Here is a 15,702-nt window from a genome sequence, read left to right as displayed (position 1 = left end):
CTGAAACTACGGAAATTCCGTAGCAGTTGGAGGGTATGCGGAAGGATCATTATGCTTTTATATATTTATTGTAATTATTTATATGTAGTGGTGGTCAGACTCATTTATAATTATCATTATAATTCAAAAGAATTGGAATAAGCTGAGTATTGCTACCACTTTAAATATGAAAATAAAATCTTAAGGAAAATCCGGAAGAGTGGCAGGTATATAAATGCATTCTAAGAAATTTTGATAAAGTTATATATCTCTTGTTTTTTTTTGTTTTTTGTGTTCACTGGAATTGAAGATACTGCTTTATGAAATGCAATTTTTTGAAGAAAATAAAATTTCAGTTGCAAATTGACAATAAAGTCAGATTTTGCACTTCTTTTAATGTCATCTCTAAAAGTTACAAGTTTTAAGCTGTGCATGTTTTTAGAGTGCCTTGAATAAGTAGTAGTATATCTGAGAGGTAAATATATCTTAACTTGATATTTAGCTGCTAGAGACCAGTGTCTTTTAAAAACTTAATTACATTTTATATTTTAAGCTTAATATATCTCTCCTGAAATTAATTTTCAACTTCTTTAAATTATCCAGTATAATATTACCTTGCGCACATCCATTTTCGGGCCCATCTTTGGTAACTAACAATAGCACTTTAGTACTGCACTCAAAACGCTCTATAAACAAAACCGTTCTATTTACACTTTTACCTCAATTTGTCTTCTGTTTTCATATTTTGTAATCTGGCAATCTTGTTACGAAAATATTTTAAATCATTCTTAAAAAATTTCCCATTTTCGTAAGTTCATTTGAATTTGCTACTTGCTTTATAGATTTTGTTTTATGCTTTGTTCTGTTTTCTTTTTCTTTCCATTTTATATTCTGTTTTGACGCGATATTTTAATCTTAGGTGTTCTATTTTATTTGTTTCAAATTTTTTTTTGAGAGCTCCTCACACTATTGTATTGATATACTTCGCTTTGTCTTTATTGATACAATATTAGAAAGCATTCCTTTTTGCGGTTATAATCGTGTGAGCTGATGAAAAGATTATATCTTTTATTTTCTGGATTTTATTAATTTCCCCCCTTCTTTTTGGGTATTTATCATTTTTAATATTATTTTTTTCTTTTTTCATTGTTATGCATAAATATTATATACAACATCTATCATACATTATCTGAAGTTCTAAGTAGTGGTACTTAAAAAATGAGTAAATAGTTTTTTAATGGTTGTTAACCCATTTGTGCTTAGCGTAATTTTAAGAGGACGATTTTTTTCTTAAAAGAAGAAAAAAGTGATAGTACAGTTATGTCATTCTTTTGAGATTTATTTTCCAGAAAAATAGTTCAATCTACCACATTTTATTCGAAATATAAATATTTATATTCGGATTTGATGTCAACTATTAGTGTATTTTTAAAGCGTAAGTGATATACAACAGAATGAAATATTCACTTGGCCTAAGCAGATATGTAGTACCATTTATATACGTGCCAACTTATAATCCTTTGAAGGATGATTTTCCCCAGTGGTAGTAAAATGAAATTTAACTTACAATTTTTAGCAGAAACAATCGCTGTATTTTAACCCTTTCGCGCCGACTGTCACAAATACGTGACAGCAAAAAACCGTATCAATCAGGGTAAGAAGATAAAACTGGTAATCAAAGTATTTCTTTAGCAGTTTATTTGTAGGCGGAGTTATAATTTTTTAATTTATTTAATTCACCATTACTTTGTTCAAAATAAAACTATTTAGTTATACGTTGAATTAACATTGATTATATATATGATTAAACTAACAATAATTAAAATAAAAGCAAAGTAAGTCTGTCAAATTAGTAACGACTACATTTAAGTTACCGTTTTTTATTTAATTGCAACTTGATTCTGATTTTGTACGAATGCTTTTCTGAATCACCCGTCCCTAAGGGGTTAAAGAATCTTATGTGGATTACTACAATAGCATACCTGCCAACTCTTCCGGAAGATTTTATTTTCATATTTAAAGTGGTAGTAAATATATACTATTTTTTCTTTTATAAACTTAGTTTTTGAATGATTTTGTTCACCACTATTCTTACAAAAATTAAGTACATATATTAATATGCGTTACTATCATGGTTGTCAATTTAAGTTTTCTCAAATACAACGTATTTGTTTGCTTAAAAGTGAAGTTTTAAATTCATTTTAATACCACTGGGAAAAATGATAATGGAAGGGATACAATAGTATTACATATTATTATGTATGGTTAATTTATTTAAAAATAGTGGTGGATCAAAAATATTATAAATTAAGTTTATAAATGCAAGGAATATATCTAAAGCATACATTTTACTACCACTTTATACACAGAAATAAAATTTTACACCAAATGCGTAAAACTTGGCAGGCATGCATTTATATTCCTGTAATTGTAGACCACATTTTGAGCCTAGTTATTAATGGGTTGAAAAGGCTTCTTTCAAATTTCCCTTTGCACTCGGAGAAATTTTAGATGCTGTTTGATCTAATATCTGCACCACAGCATTTAAAATACGCAATTTAGTACTATAATATAATTTCAAAATTAATGTGCATACCTGCCAACTCTCCCGGATTTTGCGGGAGATTTTTTTTTCATATTTAAAGTGGTAGTGAATATATACTATTTTTTCTTTTATAAATTTAATTTTTAAATGATTTTGATCACCACTATTCTTACAAAAATTAAGCTTATATATTAATATGCGTTACTATCATTGGTTGTCAACTTAATTTTTTTCAAAAACAACGTATTTGCTTGCTTAAAATTGAAGTTTTAATTCCATTTTAATACCACTGGGAAAAATGGTAATGGAAGGGATTAAAAGTTGGCAGGTCTGAATGTGGTTACTAATAAATAAGGTGTGAAATTCTTAAATTTAAAGTGGTGACTGTTGATGGTGCCTCAGTGGAGACATCAGAGCGCAAAGGGTCAATAAGTGAAAATGAAAGGAAAAAAAAAAAAAGAAAAGCGCATGTTTAAGAATTTTATTACACTTTTGAAGAGAAATTGCTTATAAAGCGCAATTTAATAAAATTATAATTGCAAATAACTAAATCGTAAGATCCTTTTTAATTTTTTTTTTTATTTAAAGAAAAAATATTTTTAGTTGCTTTGTTAGTTTCATATTAATTCATGCTTGCTTTTATTTATGTCATAAGCAGGAAATGGAAAAAAAAAATCTATATTGTTGATAACTGAAGAAATTTACAAAAGACAAAGTTACACAATGTTTTGTAAATCGACTTTATCTCTTCTATTAAGAGTTGCTTCAATTTCATTCATTCGCTACAGTCACAACTTTTCATTTTCTTGTCCATATCAATTGTTTTCTCAATAGATAATATCTAGGAGAGGCAAAATTAATCAGTTTTTTTTTTGTTTATAATCAACTAGATACGAGTTGAAACGAGAAAGGATATATTTGTGAGACTCCTCTTTGACTTACGCGTGCGCTGAACAAATCAAAACATGCTAAGTCGAGTCTTTTAAAAACGGTGCTGATAGTGAAAGATTATTATTACGTTTATAAAAGACATGTAAAAACACCGTATTTATTGACAATCAGAAAGTGTTAAGATACAAAAAATCTGATTAACAAAGTATGAAGGATCGATTTTGTCAAGACAAATTTTGGGTAAGTTAGGATAATATTTTTTTAGTTGCAATAGATCATGTTTTAAAAAAATCTATCTAAGCAAAACTGACTCAAATATGAAATGATGACTATTTATTACTGATACCAAATTTTTATAATTATTATCTTATTTGTTCTAATCCTTAAAAAAACTATTAAATCATTTAAACTAGGGGGTAGCAACTCGTGCAACTAATGCAAATAACTAAACGAATGGCTCGAGAACTCATCCTAAATTGATTTTTCTTAAAACTATTTTTCTTTCTTTTTTAATTAGTCTCATCTCTTAGTTTAGGAATGGGTATAAGTCTTCTATTTCTACTCCATTTTGAACTTTATTTAACACAAATATAAGCTGATGAACATTTTAAATCCAGTGTTTTTAACTTTAACTTTATCATAGAATGCCGAAGATTTGGTGAAATTTAAAACAAAATGTTACCCTAGTAAATTGGTATAAATTTTTTTATCGTATCTTACCTATATATTTTCATTCGCATTGTAAATTTTATTCTATAATTGTTTTATTATATTTCAGTTTTTAATAAAATTTAACTATGAACTTATTAATAAAATGTAAGTTTGTTTTCTTAAAAGGTAAAATTTTTTTCTTTTAAATTTCTGATGTTATATTATCGTTATTTTATAACATTTGGCAAAGGAGAACTTCTTAAATTATTTTCTGTTATTAACAGTGTAATTATGTTACCTATCCTAAGAACCAAATGAAAGTGTATTTACGGGTTCACGCCGTGAAAAGTGAAAATACTGGTAGAAGAACTATTTCAATATTAGATAATAATCGGGAGGAATTAAACTATTCTCAACAATAACAATTCATTGTAAGGAAATTTATCTCGGCGAAGAAGCAATTCAATATAAAAATTGCATCCGTTAAAAACAATTGGTAGTTATGAATTTTTATTATTCCCGGAAAAAAACTAAAAATTGAAATTTATTGTTACCAGTTTTTACTCCCGTGTGCTGCCAAGATAAGACAATCTAGCGTGACCCACCGGTAGGTCACCCCGGCGTGAACGTGTTAAACGGAAACCCTTTCGCGACGGGAAGCGCAAACGTGCGATTATCGCTGAGGCCGGTAGTCTCTCTCGCGAGTGTCTGTTCAGGCAAAGAATATAAAGGGGAGAAGAAGTAAAGCTAGGGAGAAATCGTAACTCCGTCAAAGAATATAGAGGGGAGGGTCCTCCCCTCTGTATTCTTTGTGTTCAGGGCCGGAGGGTTTTTTGCTATTAAGCCTAAATCCATGAAATAGCCGAAATATCAACTAGTTGTTTGATAATGTTCTGCAGAGTATTTAAATGATATCTACTTTATATATATTTCTATAGATATTTTATTTACTTATGTCATTTCTTGTTTAAATATATATTTTACACATTTTATTTTCATTATGTACTTACCATTTAATACCTTTTAACATTATATATCTGAAAAGTAAATATATGACTTAAAATTCTTTTTTCAAAACACTAACATTGCACTAAAAACTGGACTGTAAATCGAAATACATAACGCTGTTGCGAAAAAGGAAACAACCTCCCCTGTTTACTGTAAACAAATACCACGCGCGAATATAATGAGCCGTCATAAAACACTTCTTTCTCCTCCTTTCCCCTAAAAACCACGTGTATGTGAGTCATACTACTCTCATTTGATAGAAGGTCAAATCTACATGTATATGAAACCATATGGACATACAATGCCTTCTTCTGGCAGAATTTAGTTTATTAAAACGTTCCAAGACACTGGCACAGATGAGTGACGGCCGGGGGTGAACGTTAAAACGCTCTGGCACACCGGCGTGTTGGTCGGGATGTGAGTGCGTTTCTTGCTGGCATGTACGTGTGACAGTCTTCGCGAAAGGGTTAAACGTATTGAGAACTTTCATCCTCCAAAATTTTTTTAAAATAGTTAACATTTTCTCGTTCTTTAAGTGATGTATAGTAACCTGAAATCTCCTTCAGGATTTGGATCAAACATGGAATTCGCAGGTACCAGATTTTTCAAGTTGTTTTCAAGATGTCATATTTGTAATTATTCCAGCTGCAATTTTCAGTTTTATATTCATCAACTGCATATGGCGATTAAGAAAACGAAAAAGCCTGAATCCACTACCGTGGACATGGCTGAATATTTCAAAACTGGTAAGCATCATTTTAAATATACCATTATTTGTTGAGAGTGATAAAAATGAAAATTGGGTAAAATAATATGGCAATATGAAAAGGGCTCAGTGTAAAAATTATTTTAATAGTCAAATTAATATTGTTCTCCTGTCATTGATTTTGCTGGCAAGAAATAATATGAAAAAGATTATGCATTTAAAAAATTCCGGTTAATCACCAGTTCTGTGGCTTCAGGGCTGAAGATAAAAAGAAAAAAAAACTCAAGAAAATTATCCGTAATTGCATAGATAATTGTAGGATTGCTGCTACTTCTTAATCATAAATTGACACCATATCGATGCCATTAACCATTTGACGCCGATGGGACACCGGTATTTTTTTTAAAATTAGCAATAAAAACAGTCTCACGGCTATTAAAAAATCTGTTATATTATCGAAATTATATTTATATTAAAATATAAAATCCAAAAAGAGCTGTTTGAAATTTTTTTCCCTTATTCATATTCAAAAATTTACCAATAATTGATTTTGTGAATTAAAGAAATTTCACTGATGAATAACTGTTTCTCTTCGATCTAAGTAACTGTAAATCAGTACAAAATTGGAAAATTATTATTTAGAATTGAGCCGTGTTTGGGAAGTTTTCCCTTTAACGCAGAAAAAGGGCATCAGTATTTTATGTTGTATTTCATAAATTAGCAAACTGCTAATATATATTATTTTCATTAACAATATTTTTCAATTATTTCGACCTAAATTAATACAAAATAATGAAACAATTATGAAAAATATGTTTAATAAAAATTTGCGTCAAAGAGTTAACATGTTTCAACACTTGAAGAGCGGAACTCTCAAAAGTTCATCCAAAATATTCAAGTTGTAGCGAGACATTTATTAAAGCAATTTGAAGTATTCCGTCATTTTGCAACACTTTAAGTTAGGTAAAAATTATCTTGCACATATCTGACTTCTGTATACGTAATAATTTTCCTAATATTTGTGAAGATCAAGAAACTACATGTTTTAAAAAAAATAATAATAATAAAGTTCGAAAAACGAGTTTCGTTTTTCCCCCAAAACCTCTTTAATCAATAATTTCCTCACCGAAATTCCCGTAACATTTAGGAGTCAGTAGTGTTCACAATACTCTGATTTGTTCATTTTTCCGCCTCCTCGTCTTTCATTTTTCTGAGATACATTCAAAATGCAGAGGTTTTTATAAAATACTCGCAACTCAGATTTCTCAAAAAACTTTTAAAAACTGTAAGTTTTGATGTTTAGCTTCCTATATGGGGACACTAGTGTCGTAAAGATTTCGTTCTATGTTATCAGTGGTGATGGCTTATTAATATTGGTTTTCACATCTTTTTGCCACTGCAATGGTTTGACAGATGAAGTGGTTCGTTATTTTTAAGGGGATATAGCAGGTATGCAGTTGCCACAAAAGACGTTTTGTAGGATATCTTGAAGTCGTCTGTTCCCCCCCCCCTTAAGTATTCTTGTTGGCCGATTAGGAAATATATAGACATGAAATATTTTGGTATAAGAACAAGAGAAATGTTTCACCAAATTAATTTAAAAATTTCAGCCCGATGCCATAACAGCTCGATGAACAGGAATGATGATTCCTCAAGCGTTTAAACGGGGCATCGTTTTTCACTTATACATCTGCACTGTGTAATAATTCTTGGGAAGAACTGATTGTCATCGGTAGCGATTGGGGGGATAGAGCGTTCGCCTTGCAATGCGGTGAACCGAGTTCGAATATCAGTAATGGCTGGTTGATACGAATTACACAAATGGCTTGTACAGACCACAGTGCTGCCGTAAAATACCCTTAGTGGTAGACGAATCATGGGTTAGAGTCCCCTTGTAGTTCCATCAAAAGTCCTCTTCGGAGGCAAAAAGGAGTCGTGGTGGCTCAGGCGATAGAGTGTACGCCTTCCAATGAGGTGAACGGGGTTTCGAATCCCAGCGAAGGCCGTTCGGTACGAATTCAACCCCCGGCTCGCACCGACCTCAGTGCTGACGCAAAATATTGTCAGTGGTAGGCAGATCATGGGTTAGAATCCCTTTGCCGTTTGGCTAATCATGGGTGGTTTTCGTGGTTTTCCTCTTCATGTAACGCAAATGAGGGTTAGTTCCATCAAAAAGTCCTCCATGAAGGCAAGTTTCTCTTTATACATGATCCAGGAGTTCCCTTGTCTTCTGGAGTGGGTTCAAAATAACAAGGCTACGGAGTTGAACATTAGTAGTCGTAAATCCGAAATTGGGTCTGCTGTTCAACGACGGTTATAAAATAAAAATAAAGTTTTCAGAAAGAAACAGCCGTAGATTCAATCGTCATGTTTGCAAAAAAATGGACATACAGGTAAACCCTTTGTGATCTTCAAATAGGAAATTCTGTTTGTGTGAAAAGACCATTCTTAGTGTTTAATTTACGGTTTATGAAACAAATAGAATTTTCACCCCTTCTTCTTTTCCTGCATTCTATTTTTATTAACACATTAAGAGCTTCTATTTTTATTTCAATTTATCATTCACAGGTGTTGTCATTTAGCCTTCTGATTGTGAGCATAATTCAGTGTAGTACAAATATTCATTTGAAAATCTCAGATGTCGGTGTTCCTCATTCCTCGTTCGTAGCTTCATCTTCTAAAATTCTTCTTTTTGTAAGTGAAATTTTCATCTTCTTTAAATAAATAAACTTTCAGTTTATAACCTCCGTAATGACAACGCTTTTGAAAGCCTCCACACGATTTCTTATATGTAGTTTGATTGGACCATTATAAGATAGGTTAGACTTATAGACTGAGAGCAGCAGATTCGAAGGTAAACCAGTTAATGAAAGAGCCACTTAATACAAAATCTAGTAAAAATAAGAAAGTGGTAGCAAATATACGTCTAAAAATTTGTTTAAATTATGAATATGATTGGTTTGTCTTATTCACTTGTCAAGCACTACAGATTAAATTCTCAAATATATATGATAAATTTTTCTCAATTACTTTTAAAAAAAAATTTGGGTTCATGCGCAAAACTGGTTCACTTTTTAAATAGTCTGCGCAGACTACTTATTAAAAACCGTGTAGAGGCTTTCTGATGTAGGAGGACAACAACTCAACATTAAAGACACATTTTAATATTTTTAGAAATCAATGTAAATTTATAGCTTTAAATATCCAACATATTAAGCTTATTTTTTTAGCCCTCGAAAGCAATGTAAATAATTTGCAACCTCTATAATATTCAACATTTAAGACTCATTTTTATATCCTTCAATGGCCATGCAAGTTTATGGTATTAAATGTCTAAAATATTAAATTTATCAAGGTTTACATTCATATTTTTAATAACAACGATTCAAGCGTAAAATTGACTATTCCAATAATTCTTAACTTATTTAAATCTTATTTTCACATCCTTTAACTCTTTCAGTGCGACGGACGAGATAATTCCTCAACCAAGAATATTCTCTGTGCTCTATTGCTGTATTACTGAATATAGTTATTGATTACAATTGATTATTATTTTTTAAAGTAAAATTAACGAGTTCGGGCCTGGCAAGGTCGACTCAGCCTTTCATCATTTCGATAGATTGATTGAGATCGATAGATTGATTCGATCGATAGATAGAGTAAAAAGCATGCTTGGGAACTAAACACTGGGGGTTCCGCGCTCGGCCGACCTTCTAACCGGAACATCTGCTCCTGAACCACAGAGCCCAAGGTCAGGAAAGCTGAGGTCGGCACAGTAGACCTTGACTCTCTATGGGCTGTCGCGCCACTGTGTTTAGTAACTCTTTCATTGCGACGGACGAGATAACTCGTCAACCAGGAATATTCGCTGTGCTCTATTGTTGTATTAGTGAATATGGTTATTGATTACAATTGATTATTAAATATTAATTAAAAGTAAAATAAACAAGTTTAAAAGGAATTTGCGCTTTGTTTCAAATTTAGTAGTCGGGGGGTGGACTCTAAACGCAGAGGGTGGGACAAAGACGCGTGATTGCTGCCCTAAAAGTGTTTAAAATTAGGTAAGCGTATAGTTAGTAATCTTAATCATATTTAACTTGAGACTTATTTTAATAATTTTTCGAAGCAATGTTAACTCACTAAGTTCAGTCACCTTATACGGCTTATTTGTGTTTCAGATCTTAACCATAAAGCTTATGCTTCGACATAAGATGTGTGGAGTGGCTACTTCATATGCTCTATCAGTTTTCTGGCTCGTGTTAACACTGTGCGGCATTGTGTTACAGAGATCAGCAATATTAGATTATTTTTATTTTGTAAGTACCATTTAACTGTTCACTTATAAAGAAAAAAGAAACAGTTTCAAGGTAAAGATACAGTTTAGTGACCTGTAGAGTGATATGTTTACATTACATATGTTACATTTCAGTGATAAGTTTCGTAATAAGGGGTTTAGAAATTTATAGTTAAACAATAATATTTTTGAGCAAAAGAGTATGCGAATATATCCTGTGTGAAATAACAAATTTTATAAAGAAAATACTTAGAGCTCCTTCATAAATGCCTTATACGGAGATGCCAACTTGCTCCGGACAGCGGATACATATTTTGGTGTGGTAGTCTTTCAATGTATGATTCTTAATTTAGTAAGTTCGATACATAAGGTTTTTATGGCTTATCCCAATGGCTTATATGATACGTCCCTTTGTTAGAGCTAAGTCGTGATGAGCCTTTTAAAGCATTTTATTATATTTTATAACTGTCGTTGAGCAGTCAACCCAATCTTTGGGTTTACAACTACTTATGTTCAACTGTAATTTTAAACCCAATCCGGAATACATCGACAATTCTGGATAAAGGTTTAGGAGAAACTTTCCTTTGGGGAGGACTTTTTGATGGAACTAACCAGCATTTGCGTACCATGGTGAGGAAAAATGCGAAAACTTCCCGCGGATTGTCTGACATGAAGGGGACTCTAACCCGTGATCCGTCTACCAATGAGGATATTTTTATGTCAGCACTGTGGTCGATGCAAGCTGGATGCGGAATTCGTATCGGCCTCTCATCACTGGGATTAGAACCCGGATCACCTCATTGGAAGGCGAACGCTCTTTCCCGTTCTAAAAAATTGGCGAAGTCAACCAAAAATTTGCAAATTTTAATTCGTAGGTTGGCTACCGTCAATAGGCTACCGTATATTGAAATATTTTGGCGATTCTGGTGAAGTTGGCATCGCTTTGTCCGCGATAAAAGCGAATATTTTATTTTTAGCTGTATTAATCATTTCTGCTGGAGAGTTTTTTTTCTTCATCAGTTTTTTAATATTTTTTGAAGAGAAGGAAATTCAAAATTATTTGTTAGAATTAACTCTTCGAGACTGGCAAGCCATGCATGCAGTTTCAGGGTGAAGACAATCAGGAAAAAAAAAGGTAAATTGAGAAACAAAACTATTTTTTTTATTAATTTATTTGTGGGTGGTTGATAATAGATTAATTTATTTAATTCATTACTAATTAGCCTGAAAAAATTGTGTAGGTTCACTTTGAACTAACATTTATCAGATATGTAATAAAAATAAGTATATTAAATTAGCCATGGCTATTTTTAACCTACAGTTTTCTACTATTTTTTTCTATTCTGATTTGGTACAATCGCATTAATGACTTGCCCGTTACGAAGAGGTTTAGACCAGAAACAATAAGTTACAGCTCTGAAAATGTATGTAATTCGCCAATAAGAAAAAGTGAAACTAGTGTGGTCATTAAGCTTCTCTCACTAATTTTGTTTTCTTATATTCTGAAGCTACTGAACAACAGTCAAATTTTGATTTGCAATGTTATAATGATCACCCTATTCGTGTAGAAAGATTCAGAGAAGGATGTTTTGAATTCAGTGATTTAAAAGTAAAACATGAATAATAGAGTTCACATGATTTGAGTCAGTAATTTGAATCATTTGACTTTGATCACTTAATTCGAATCATTGATCTGAATCACATGATTTGAATCTTTGATATGAATCACTTGATTCGAATAGTAACCCAAATCGTATGAATCAGTAATCCGAATCATATGATTTGAATCAGGAATCTGAGTCACATGATTCGAGTCAGTGATTTGAATCAATGATTCGAGTAATATGACTTAAACGACTTAATTGTGAGTCACGTAATCCAAATCAAATGCTTCATAAAAAAAAAATTCGAAATTGTAAAAAATTTGAAAAAAGTTTACTTTCTTATCATTATTTTTCTTTTAACTAATGTCGATAGAAAAAAAATTATTACTTAATAAATATAAATAACTATACTTTCAAGTAAATAAATATACTTATTATATCTTTCATATAGTTATATTGTATGTGTTGCTAATTGCTATACAAACTTGTAACTATGGTAAATTTTAAGAACTACAAATGAATTTTTTTTTAAAATTATTTTCTTCTGAATTCATCGAATTTTTAAATTTTTAAAATCCAATCTTAAGTTCTTAATAATGAAAGCGTAAGAATATCTTAGGTTTTACAAGAAATTTTTAACTATGTATAACATAGCATCACTGTGAAACAAAGCTAATTCTAATTTAAGAAGCAATTATTTATTATGATTGAAATCTATTTCGTTTAAAATAATTGATTCGAATCAAGTTGCCAGATTGTGATTCGAATCATCGACCCAGTACCCAATCCCGATGTTAGTTATAGACACTGAAACACAATATGAAATATCAAGCTTTAAGCTTTCAGAATTGGTTTCCTTTTTAGGCAAGCAAAAAATTAACATTGGCCGAAATGAATGTATGAAATTAATAGTTGATTTCTTTTCAAACATCAACTATAAATAAAAAAGTATTCTTAAATATATATTGGAAAAGTATTCTTAAATATAATATATCGAGAAACATTATTATTAAAAAATATATTTACTTATTGACCAGTGTGAAATTCGCCTTCAGAAAGACTATTATAATTTTATACTATATATAGTTTTATATATTTATTGTAATATTTTATTTGTAAGTGCGTGGTCAGACTTTTTAATATTTTTTATTATCATTCAAAAAGTTTAATGAAATAACACCAGTTTCGCTACCACTTTAAATATGAAAATAAAATTATTTTATAAAACCAGAATTATCTGCACTATATCAATTTTAGTGATGTTTCAGCTAAAAAAAATTATTTTTATAGGAGAATTATTAAAAGGATTATTTATACACTTTGATAGATCCAGACTTAGCAAGGGTAAAAATGCTATCCTCTCTATTATCTTCAAGCATTTTCGTTTAAATTGTGTCAAGAGTTTTGTCATGTAAGTTTTTCCAAAACTTTAGTTGCTGAATGAAAGATTGTTTACGTAGGGTTAGTATTTAGAAGTGCTTCCAATATTTTGAATAACACTTGTAAATGCAATGGTTCACCAAGGTGCGTGAAATGTGCGGATGGCTATTATTTCTAAAAGTTCAGTCTACTATTCAGAAAGATAGCCATCGAAGTGTGCTGATTGTCAGAAAACTAAACTGCTAACTTCTTTGGATCTCCTTCTCCCCCAAGAAAAGTTTTTCAAGCACAACTTCACTTTGCACAGAGACTATTTTCCCCGTTATGGAATTTAAAAATGATAAAGTTAATGTTATATACATAGAAATATGTTAATGCTTAATTATGAATCGATAAAAATACATTAATATGCCATAATGAATCGATGAATTGGTGAATGATACTTTGATCCAATACGCCGTTTTTTCGTCATTTCTAATATTTCTAAATAAAGCTTCTTTAATATTAATATACCTTGACAGATACGAATGTTTTTGTTTCACTGAAATAATTTTTTTAAAAAATAGACATGAGTTAGCAGATTTAATCTTTTTGCAAGAAACTTGGACGGCGTGCGACGTTGTGGGCCGTAAATGGGTTAAAGTAGAGCCCCTGAATTAGACAGGCCGACTTATCATTTATTGTTGGAGCAAAGAGCTAGCATAAGCACATCGAATAAATATTTTCAAGTGGTAGTATATTAATTGTAATTCTTGGTTACTTAAGTTCGAGTTATTAGATTTTAATCCACCACTATTTGTAAACAATGCGTAGGTTTATATAATTCACCACTTCACAGTAATTAAAACATGCTTTACATTTTTAAAAGCAAGCAAATATTGTCAACTATTTGCAAAATTCACTTTGTAGTTATTTATCGTTTTTTAAATTATTTTGGCGTGGTTGCAGCAGTTGGCATTTCTGTAATAACATAACGAATACTAAAATAACGTTAACTTGCGAACTTGTTTGCTCCAATATTGCTTGATAGGTCAGCTCTGATAGTATAGGAGCCTTAGGTTAAAGGAGTAAATTATTTATTTTTGAAAATTTTAGATAAAATATATATTAACCCGTTTTGTCCCAAATTTATCAATTGAAATGATACAAAAAGTGGTATAATATATTATCGAAATTAATTGGTTTTTCTACTGTTAGGTCTTTCTAAAAGTCTTCGATAGATCAAAAAATACTTGCTCCTTAGAATTGTAGATCTAATCAGAAATAACTAAATCATTGTGGTATCTGAGAATCTTTTAATACACCCAGATAAAGGAAAATACTGAAAAAAGTTTCCTACCACAATGAATGTCTTTGAAAAAAGGAACTGTCCTAAAATATATGACGCTGGGCGTTAACCGGTTAACCCATTTAAATCTACAGTTGTGAAAATACAACATTTAATTTTAAAGCCCTTTTTGAGAAAAGTGATAATTAGTTTGATGGGAAATTTTCGAGCGTTGACTTTAGTTATTCAGTATCACAATAATGAGATCCTAACAGGGCTGAAAGCCGATATATATCGAGACGAAAAAGAATAAAAATTGGTATCTAATAAATTTAATTATTTTTTTTTTTCGTGAATAATAAAAATCTATAACTAGCAATTTTTTTTAACGGATACAATTTTTTATATTGAATTGCTTCATAGCCGTGAAAAATTTCATTACAGTTAATTGTTGTTATTGAGAATACTATAACTCCTCCCGAATAATATCTAATATTGAAATAGTTATTCTACCAGTATTTTCTCTTTATCGTCCCACTTTCAGGCCTGGATCCTTACATAAATATTATTTAAATTTCTAAATAAATTTTTCTGAATGCGACTGTTTTGTTTCTCCCAGAAAAATATGGAGGATGAAACAATTGAGCTACCAGTTTTAATCTTTTCGAAAAGACTACATGGAACTTTAGCATTGATTGGGTTATACCAACGCCTCCCATAACTGAAAGCCTTCACACGCTTTTTTGTAGACAGTCCGATTAGTGAAAGAACCACTTAATATGAAATCTATTAGAAAGTGGTAGCAAATATATGTCTAAAAATTTTTAATTAATGAATATAACTGGTTTGTTTTATTTACTTGTCAACCACTACAGATTCAATTCTCAAATATATATGATAGATTTCTCTCAAGTACTTTTAAAATAGAATTTGGGTTCATGCGCACAAGTGGTTCGCTTTTTAAATAATCTGCGCAGACTACTTATAAGAAACCGTGTGGGGGCTTGTTTTTTTGCAATGAGACGGTTCCATTGAAATTTTTACTTCTCAATAAAAAAAATTTTAGTTTTCATTCTAATTGCAGTAATATTATTTTGTGCTTTCTGGTGTAAGGCATACCCTCCAACTGCTACGGAATTTCCGTAGTTTCAGAAATCTTCTTTTCAGACGGTAGCAAAATTAATGTCTTAATATTTAAAAAAAATTAATTTTAGCGTAACTTGTCCACTATTACTTATAAAAGTGCAGGCCATATGGCTAGATTCTTAAGTTCTGATAAAAGTTTTATGAGAGATCCATTTGCTTTAAAAATTTCTACTTTGGTTCGCTACCACTAGAAAGAATTATTTTCAAAATCTTCATAAGTTGGAGGGTATG

General features: G+C 30.8%; 1 protein-coding gene across 1 annotated transcript in view; it reads left to right on the top strand.

The window, feature by feature from the left end:
- The first annotated feature begins 3,413 nt into the window (after positions 1-3,413).
- The window catches only part of LOC122268416 (multidrug resistance-associated protein 1), a 27,545-nt gene continuing 15,256 nt past the window's right edge, over positions 3,414-15,702 (top strand). The window contains exons 1-4 of the mRNA XM_043055690.2: positions 3,414-3,655; positions 5,641-5,820; positions 8,349-8,474; positions 9,959-10,096. Of these exons, the coding sequence (XP_042911624.2) occupies positions 3,623-3,655; positions 5,641-5,820; positions 8,349-8,474; positions 9,959-10,096 (477 nt within the window). The 5' untranslated portion in view covers positions 3,414-3,622. The remainder of the gene's footprint in view (positions 3,656-5,640; positions 5,821-8,348; positions 8,475-9,958; positions 10,097-15,702) is intronic.

The sequence above is a fragment of the Parasteatoda tepidariorum genome, chromosome 9, assembly GCF_043381705.1.
Source record: "Parasteatoda tepidariorum isolate YZ-2023 chromosome 9, CAS_Ptep_4.0, whole genome shotgun sequence".
NCBI classification, from domain to species: domain Eukaryota; kingdom Metazoa; phylum Arthropoda; class Arachnida; order Araneae; family Theridiidae; genus Parasteatoda; species Parasteatoda tepidariorum.
This window is presented reverse-complemented; position numbering and strand designations above follow the sequence as displayed.